This window comes from Diceros bicornis (assembly GCF_020826845.1).
Source record: "Diceros bicornis minor isolate mBicDic1 chromosome 30 unlocalized genomic scaffold, mDicBic1.mat.cur SUPER_30_unloc_1, whole genome shotgun sequence".
Taxonomy (NCBI): Eukaryota; Metazoa; Chordata; class Mammalia; order Perissodactyla; family Rhinocerotidae; genus Diceros; species Diceros bicornis.
In genome coordinates, this window is record NW_026690899.1 from 1358673 (window position 1) to 1367457 (window position 8785).

The 8785-nt window shown below is 54.9% G+C and overlaps 1 protein-coding gene across 1 annotated transcript; it reads left to right on the forward strand.

Annotated features, from left to right (window-relative positions):
• The first annotated feature begins 2153 nt into the window (after window positions 1-2153).
• LOC131402066 (ral guanine nucleotide dissociation stimulator-like) lies at window positions 2154-5478 on the forward strand. The gene is made up of 4 exons (XM_058537032.1): window positions 2154-2301; window positions 2785-2854; window positions 4364-4432; window positions 4852-5478. Exons 2-4 carry the CDS (start codon window positions 2813-2815, stop codon window positions 5032-5034), a joined length of 294 nt encoding a protein of 97 aa, XP_058393015.1. The 5' UTR covers window positions 2154-2301; window positions 2785-2812; the 3' UTR covers window positions 5035-5478.
• Window positions 5479-8785: the final 3307 nt, after the last annotated feature.

Genomic DNA, 8785 nt, shown 5'->3' on the forward strand with positions numbered 1-8785 from the left:
CACGACAGGCTCTGTGTTCAACTTGCTGGATGAGCAGGGGCTCATCCCCAGGATGGGAACGGGCAGGCATTGGTGCCTTGCATGAGAAGTGTGCAGGGAAAGGACAGGCCTCTGACTCTGTTGCCAAATTGCCTCCCCCAGTGCCATCTCTTCTCTGGTGGGAACCTGCCTGGACACAGGGCAGGATTTCTGGGAACCCCTGCACTTTCCCTGCTTCAGGATGAAGTTGACATCTCTGCATCTCAGCTTGCCTGGCTCGGAGCTGGGGAGCCACGCCTACTTTCTCCAGCTCCAGCTGGAGTATCCAAGGCACATTGAGGCAGATCTGGAAGGTGAGAAGACTGCAGTCTGGGAAGATGATTTGAAGGATCTTCAAAGTCTAGTTTCCCTTAAAGGCAGTGGGGTCTTTCCTGACTTTGACAGGGACCGTGGAAGTCAGCTACTTGAGTGACACTGTTTCTTTCTCCTGCTGCAGTACCATCTCCAGAGCTCCCTCCAGCTCCAGAGCCAGAGCAACGGCCAGCTCCACGGCTAGATCCAGCTCCAGCACTAGTTTCACCACCTGTGCTAGAGCTGGAGCCAGTATCACCTCCATCAGTCCCTCCAGGGCCAGAGCCACCACCAACATCAGCTCCAGCCCCAGTGCCAGCTCCTGAGCTGGAGCCAGCTGGACCATTGGCTCCAGGGAGAATCCTCACTCCACCTGGAGAGATAACAGCAGAGCCAGATCCAGCCCCAGAGCCCGCCTGCCCCTGGGATGTGACCAGCAAGAACCTGCTGAGGGAGGAGAAGCCTGACTTCTTGGAGTTCCCTCCCCGGCTTGTGGCAGAGCAGTGGACACTGATGGATGTGGTGAGCAGCGGGGCTCTCAGGGCCGGTGGGGTCGGCCTTTGCTGTGCCTTGAGCTGCCCCACACCTGCCATTTCCTGATCCAGAATCCCATGATCTCGGTCCAGCTTCCCTGCTTACCCTCATGTGACCTGAGCAGACTTCTTAATTCCCAAGCTTTTGCTGTCCTCATGTGGACAGTAGAGATGGACACTGAGAGCAGCTGCCATGCAGACTGGCTGTGCAGATGGACGAGGTGGAGCAGAGAGGACGTTGGGCAGAGTCTGCGCTTTGGTGGAGCGGAGCACACTGAAGTGCTGTCTTGTCCTGGGTAGTTCACTCATTTGCCCAGGAGGCCTCAACAGCCTCAGCACTAATTAAGCACCTCATGTGTACATGACTACAAGGCAGAAAAACAAAGCCCGTGGTTGTTGCTGCCTTGTGGAAATGTGCCACTGAAAGAGGCAACAGACCCTAGGATGGTCAGAATGGGTGGGAGATGCCCCTAGAGACGGTCAAGCAGGAGCCGAGTTCTGGTGCTTGGAGGAAGTGAGACTGTGCAGCGAGCAAATGCCACTTCCCTGTGCCACAGTATCATGTCCTGGGTCATCCTGTGCTGGGTGTCCTCAGGGGACACAGGCAACACCCAGGGACTCACACAAGCCTCAGGCCGCATTATCAGCTTCCTGAGCTCAGGCTCTCACCTCTGACTCAGCCTGGGACTGGGGGCTGCGGACGCTGAGCTGGGCTGTGCCAGGGCTGGGTGACATGCCCTGTCCTCCCCAGGAGCTCTTCAAGAAAGTGATGCCCCACGACTTCCTGGACTCCATCTGGTCCCAGTGTGACAACAGGGGCAATGAACACCTGGCACCCACCATCCATGCCAACACGACCCACTTTAACAGAATGGTCGAATGTGTCGTCACCACCTGCATTGGGGACCCGAGCATGATGGTCCAGGACAGGGCCAGGGTGGTGGAGCTCTGAATCCAGGTAACCAAGGTAAGATGTGGGAGGCCCTGAGAGCCCCTCTCTGGAGTCGGGGGAACTGCCCCTTCTCCTTTCTCAGCTCTCGTGTTTGAAGTCTGTGTTCTGAGCACTTGCACAATCCTTAGGCCCCTCCTGCCAGTGCCTCGATGACCTGACTCCTGGTCCCAGTGGTGGGAAGCTCACCCCTTCCTGGGCTCCTTCCTTGGCTTGAGCTAAAATCCTCCTCCTGGAAGTATTCCTCATCAGGTTCCAGCTGTGCCTTTCCTGGGTTCCCTGAGCCGCTGTTTCCTCCAGGACAAGAGACGTCAATGAGGCGACAGAAGCCAGAGGAAGCAGGGCTCCAGCTCCCTCTCACAGCTCATTCTCTTCCCTTCCCCAGGAATGCCAAGGCCTGAGGAACTTTTTCTCACTCCATGTGATCCTCTGGGCTCTGCAGGGCCCCTCCATTCAGCATTTAAAAGAGACATGGAGATGGGTGTCCAGGTGGGTAGGCCTCTCTCCATGCTTGTACCACCTGGGTGGACCAGACCCCGCACAGGGCTGGCATTGCCCTTCAGTCAGTTGGGACCTCCTGGGAGACAGCAAACCCTGGCGATAGAGTCTGACATGGTTGGAAGGCTTGGAGTCTTTCTGAAAATTTAGGCCAGTGGTTCTGCTTCAGGAATCAGTTTCCCTAAGTGACAGATCCTGGCTTGAGCCAAATTGAAGGTTTTCAAGTATTTTCAACAACAGAACTCTCTGTCCACATGAAATTAAGACTGTTTAAAACACATCTGCTGAGAAGATAAGAGAATGGAGGCCCCAGGTGACAATAGGAGAGCCCCCTCCCCAGTCCCAGACACCTCAGGGCTCAGAGGACACAGTGAAAACGCTCATCCAGGCTGTCTGGATCTTCTGGGTTTTCAAACAAAAGGAATTTACCCTCAAACCACTCCATAGTGTTTCTTTCCTTTTTTCCCTCCTCAGGAAGAACTGGACAAAACTTAAAAAGTTGATGAAAACTAGCCAGCGGGAGAGCAGGAAGCTGCTCAAGGAGGTGAGTGGAGGCTGGAGATCTGGAAGGAGGGGAGGTGAGGGGGGGAGAGACCAGGCAGGATGTGCTTTGGGAAGTTTTTCATTTAAGGTTCCATGAGAAATAACGGTCTGTCTTGTCCAGCTTGACAGGAAGCAGGGGGTATGAGCTGCAGGGGCTGGTGGGGACTGTTTGGGGCAGGACGCCTTGGTCACGGGATACAGAGGTGTCGCCTGGACTGTTCCAGGAGGTGAGGAGCTGGCAGAATGAGCAGGTCTCTGGCTTCCATGTGGACCCATCAGCTGGCCCTCTTCCTCCAGGCTGATGGGTGGATGGAGTGGGTGGGGGTTCCTTTCTTCCTAAAGCAGCCCAGCCTGTCCTCAGGAAGCCAGGCCCCTGCTGCTCCTTCTGTCTTCACTGCACGTCGCAGGGGAGGGCACTCTGCCTGCCCCAGGGATGGGCACTGTGAGGTCACACAGGTCTTGTGGACACAGGGGCTGCCCAGCCTTGGGCCAAATGGTGGATCTGGGACAGAACTGTGTGCTCTCTGGGACTGTGTGATCTAGCCCTATAGTGGTCACTGCTGACAAACCAGTGAGTCTCGCCCGGTGGCTTGTTGACAAAGATACACCCCAGATGGCAATGAGAATTATCGGGGAACCTACAGATCCTTAATGGACCTTCCTGACAGGACATTAGAAGTTTCCAAGTGAAAAAGGATGCAAATGTCACCATTACACAGCGCCATGGTCACCCCCTCCACTGTCACTCAGATGTGGCACAAAGGGGTCCCCTTCCCCCTTGGAGGAGTTCTGTGCAGGGTTCATCCTGAGGGGATTCTAGGGAGCTGAGGCCTTTGGCATGGCCTCAGGTCCAGCCTGGTGTCAGAGAATCTCAGGGGGCTGGAAAACACAGAATCCACTTGGATAAGACTCCGAGACACCTTGTGCCACCCGATCCATGGCTCAGGCTGACTGAGGGCCTCAACACACCCCGAGAGTCAGGAGAACAGGACCTTGGTCAGAGGTGTGTCTGGAGGAGGAGTGAAGGCCAGGGGCCAGGCCCTTTGGCTGGGAGGTGGGGACGGTCTCCTCTGTGGGCCCCTGAGCAAGTCACTGCCCCTCTGTGGGCCTCGGTCTCCTCATCTGGGAAATGGAGGGAGATGATCTGTGGTGCAGGCCTCACAAGGGTGATGAGGTACAAGGGGGAGAGGAATGTGCAGGAGATTTGCGCTCCTCCTCCTTGAGGGGGGAGGGGAGAGTACTGGTGACAGTCAGATGACACTGAGTCCTCAGGGGACCCTGGGAGGCCTGGGAGTCCTCCTCACACTTTCCTGATAAGGAGAGAGGCTTAGGGGCCTGGGCAGGCCTGAGGGAGCAGAGGAGGGAGTGTTGGAAATGCGAGTGATCTAGAATCAGAGCACTCTGGAATGGGAGCAGCCATAGACACCAGATGTCCGAGGTCCAGGATCAGGGGCCTGGGAGACACGGGGAAGGGAGCATGGCCTCCCTGAGCCTGTCCTTGACCCTGCAGGACGTGACCTCTGTGTGGGCCACCTTAGAGATGGATCCCCAGGGAGCCCAGGAGAGACAGCAGCAGCAGGTGAGGGGGCCTGAGGGGGAGGGTGTCAGAGGAGGAGGTCTCTCTCCTCACGGCTTGAGGCCTCCCTAAGAGAGGGGTCCCTCCTCCTCCAGCCCAGCTCCTGGAGCCCCAGAGCCTGCTATGCCTGCCCTGGAAGTGACCAGGAGGAGGCCTGGGAGGGCTGGGCCCAGGATGAAATAGAGAGGGGAGGGGCAGGGAGCACATACTCTGGGATTTGACAAAAGCCGCCCCTAGGAGGTGACTGGGGAATTTGGGTGGTCCTGGAGGGGGCAACTGAGGGGAGGCCGCTGAGGGTCCTAGGCTGCTCTCTGTGGGAGTCTGTGGTGGGCAGGAGGCTGGGGTGAAGGGATTTGGGGGAGGGTCAATGGGGACACCTGAGATGTGGGACTCATCTCACCACTCCCACCCTGATTTCACAGGGTGTCGTCCCCTTCCTGGGCACGTTCCTCTATCACCTGAAGCTGCTGGACATTGGGATGGAGGATGATCTGGAAGTGAGTGAGCCTGGAGGTGGGGCCAGGGAGAAGTATCCTGAGGTTTGGGAGGCGATAGCCCTGCACTGGGCCCTGAGCTCTCAGTACCTGGCAAACCTTCTCTCATGAGAGCCCCATGGCCACCCCTGGGAGCTGGAGAGTCAGGCCCATCTTAGCAATGCATGAATAGACGTCCCACGTAAGCCCCCCACCAGGCTCCCTGGGCTGGTGAAGCTCAGAGCTGCCTGTCTGCAGAGCTGCAGGAGGCTGTGTCTGAGCTGCACTCAGCCTCCCCCTCAGGTCCTGCCCCTGGGGGAGTGCCATCAGCCCCTGCAAGTGAGGAAGAACTTCTGTGGTCCAGCTGTCCCTTCCTCCCTGAGGCCCCAGTCTCCCCATCTGTCATCAGAGAGGGTGTGCTACATAAGGTCTCTGGCCTCAGCTCCCCTGTCCCTCCTGCTCTGGAGCCCAGAGCCTGGCCCAGTGTCAAGTTCTCTTTGTGGAAGGTCTGCCCTCTGCTGGGCCCTGACATTCCTGCAGCCTGAGAAGGGGTGGGATGGGGGTTAGTTATGGGCTTAGGGGGCTGTTTCTGATGGACATTGGCTGTCTCCCTTCCAGGGAAATCAGGCCAACTTCCAGAAAGGATGTGAGGTGAGCAGGGGTGGGGAGGGTGGGGAAGTGGATATCACAGAGCTCCCCTAGCAAGACATTCTCTGGCCTCATCCCTTGGGTCAGATCCACAAAGCTGGGAATCCCATCACGTTGGTGAGTGTAGGGGGGGCTGGCATCAAGGACATCTTCCTGGATGAGGAACAAATTCAAGCCAACTGTGAGAACAGGCAAGTCCTGAATGGAGTGGGAAGGAAAGAGGGTTCCCGAGTGAGCACAGACCCCAGACCAGATCCTCACTCCCCACAAGTCCCTGGCAGGGTTCCCCACCCAAGCCCTGTCTGAATCCTGTCCTTCCTCCCAGAAATTCAAAGTCATCAGGAGGATCCAGCTGCTCCAGCAGGCTGCAAATGCGTATGACCTGGAGCGAGAAGAACGATTTGGGGCCTGGTTCCAGGCCATGGAGCCCATCAGTGTCCATGAGAGGTGGGGGGGACAGGAGGTGGGTGAGGGCAGGGTAGACTCTCTCTGATGGCCAGCTCCAGAGCCTGTGGCCTGGCTTGCTAATCAGCCTCAGAACTCGTAGCGTGGTGACCCATGGGGCACTGGGACTCAGCTGCTGGCAGGCTCTGGGAGGGGCACCTGAGGTGTGGCTCCTGGTAGCTCACAGGTCCACTCTGTCCTGTAGCTACTGGGTCTCCTGCCAGCTGGAGCCTGCACACCAGAAGGCGAGTAAAATGCGGCTCTTCAAGAGAAAGAGGAACCGGACATCATCCAGCTTAGGGCCGAGTGAGTGTTGGGACCAGCAGCGACTGAATCCAGGGGCTCAGTACAGCTTCAGGCTAAGCATGGGCCTGGATCCCAGCTCCACTGCTGACCAGGCCTGGGACGGGCCGCTCCCCTCTCCTCTCTGGGATTCAGTTGCATCCTCTGAACTGGGTGATGCTAAATGATGCCTCCTGCATCAGGGACAAACGGGATGCTGTTGATGGCCTCAGCACACGGCACAGGGTTTGGATCAGAGTGCAGGGGGGCAGGGAGGTGTGCCATGAATCTCGGGGAGGTACCCCAAAATAGTCTGTTTCTTCTCTTCAGCCGCCATGCATTTGGCGATGAGCCGTCACACTCTGGAGACCTCAAGTGCAGCTCCTCCTGACCAGCAGGGACACTGGCGCCCTCGGGGTGTACTGGGTCAGCTCTTCCCACCCTGAGTGAACGAGGACATCCTAAGACTTTCCCTGGTTTCCCCTAAAGCCCCAGAGGGAGGGCACCACCCCCTCCAACTCCCTGAAATCTGCACCCCAGCGACTGTTAACCCATTGGGGAGGAGTGATATTATTTCTTTACTAGTAAATGGTAGATTTGACTCTTACATTATATCCTGTTTCTGTCACAGCCTGGGTGTTGTGGTGTGGTTCTTTCACTTCTTATGCTCATGTAAATGAGACACAGAATCTCACTTTCCTCCTTGAATTAAGAACTTGTGTTTGGTCACAGCTTATTGTATGTGGCAGAAGGGATGAGGGCCAACCTCCTCCCTGGCTACTGAATGAAACCCTCAAGTCTCCCTTCCTCAGAGGACAGGTGCATTTCTGTGTGGGTCACCTGGGCCAGGAGCAGAGACAGCCCCTCAGATCTCCCTGGATTTAGAGGTTGGAGGGACTTTCCCAAGCAGAGCAATAACCACTGAAATGTGGGTGTCTTTCAAATAGCACCTACCAGGACCATGTCCTTCCCCAGGACAGTGGCTGTCTTTCTACAGCTTTCCAGGAAGAAGGAATGTTTTTTGCTTCTCTTGTTGAGGTTTCTTTGATCAGATATTGGAACTTGCCATTTTCTTACCAGTCTCTGGATTTGTATCAACACTAAATGAGAAAAAAAATGTAAAAAGATAAAAGTTTGCATGTGTAACGGACAAGGACAGAGGAAGACCATGTGCAGATGGACTAAGGCCCCACAGGACATCCCCATCAGGCCGTCTCTAGGGCTCCCTATTCACCCTTCGCCTAGATTGGAATCCTCCTGGGATCCTGGCCCATGCTCTTGGAAGTCCTTTTCCCACTTGTTTCATATCCAGAGGGAAAGATTCATGATGCACCTTTTAAATCTACAACAGGACTTTGTTCCATAAACCTAACTGCTCCCAGTGAACTAGGATTTCCAACATCCCTGCACTTCCTTGTATGAGTCTTTTTGGGCAGAAATTCCCTAGATGGCCCCCAGCCTCTCTGTCAGAAACATCATGGCCATTCCTCCCCGGCTGGGCCTGATGGATCAGGGGTAGGCTCTGGTTTGCCAGTACAGTAGACCTTAATCCTGTCCACTGAATGACCCACACTATCCCTTGCTGCCCTGGGTGACATCTGGGCGCATGTGGTTCTGAGGTCCCTGGTCTCAGACAATCACTAGTTTACACACTCACTCGTGTTGTTACTGACTTGTCCCAAAGGGGCTGCTGGGCCTGAGGGCATAGAGCACATAGCCCCTGGGACGGCTGTGTTCTTTTCCCCAGTCTGTGCTGTGGTTATGTGGATTTGTGTTACAGGGCTGTGAAACTTTCCTGTTGGGAGTTTTGAAAGATGAGGCAGGAGAGGGGCAGGTATAGAAGTTGGTCCAGCAGGGGAATGCCACCAATCTTAGACACAACCTTACCAATTAAAATTCTGAAATGCTTCCCAAGTGGGTGGTTAACAGACACTGCTCAGAGCTCATGCCGAGAACCCACCCGACGACCTGGAGCTAAAGGGTTACCACCCGGCATTTTGAACATCACGCCCTGGAAACACCCTGTAAGACAAGGGCCATTGTCTTGAATTCCTTAGTACTTCTTCTCCCTCCTTTCTGAAGGCTGCAAGTGTCACCCAGGGAGGCCTTTTCAGTTCAGCCAGAAGCAGAGTAGAAATCCTGGTTCCCACAATCCAGGTCCTTCCTTTCAGGGCACTGCTATCCAGGAAAGAAAGAATTCACACATCGATGTAGACAACACAAACACACACACTCATATCCCACCCAAATCCCAAGATGCATGAACTACTAAGAGATTAAAAGTGACTTCAGAAACAGATCAACCAATTGCAAAAGAAGGGTTTCATTAAGATCCTGACTCAAATAAAATGTAAAACCAAGAAATAACCTTGACAAAACTGGGAGACTTTGGATATTGACTAGATAGTTGATTATAAGAATGACATTTTTATTTTTGTATGTGATAACGTTATTGTGTTTGTGTTCCAAAAATTCCTCATCTGTAAGAGAAACTGAAATATTTACAGCT

What these genes read in the sequence shown, in the direction of transcription:
- LOC131402066 (XM_058537032.1), top strand. Translation starts at nt 2,813, where the DNA reads ATGAAAACTAGCCAGCGGGAGAGCAGGAAGCTGCTCAAGGAG. An exon ending in GCAGGAAGCTGCTCAAGGAG is followed by an intron (nt 2,855 to 4,363) that starts GTGAGTGGAGGC and finishes TTGACCCTGCAG; the next exon opens with GACGTGACCTCTGTGTGGGC. An exon ending in AGGAGAGACAGCAGCAGCAG is followed by an intron (nt 4,433 to 4,851) that starts GTGAGGGGGCCT and finishes CTGATTTCACAG; the next exon opens with GGTGTCGTCCCCTTCCTGGG.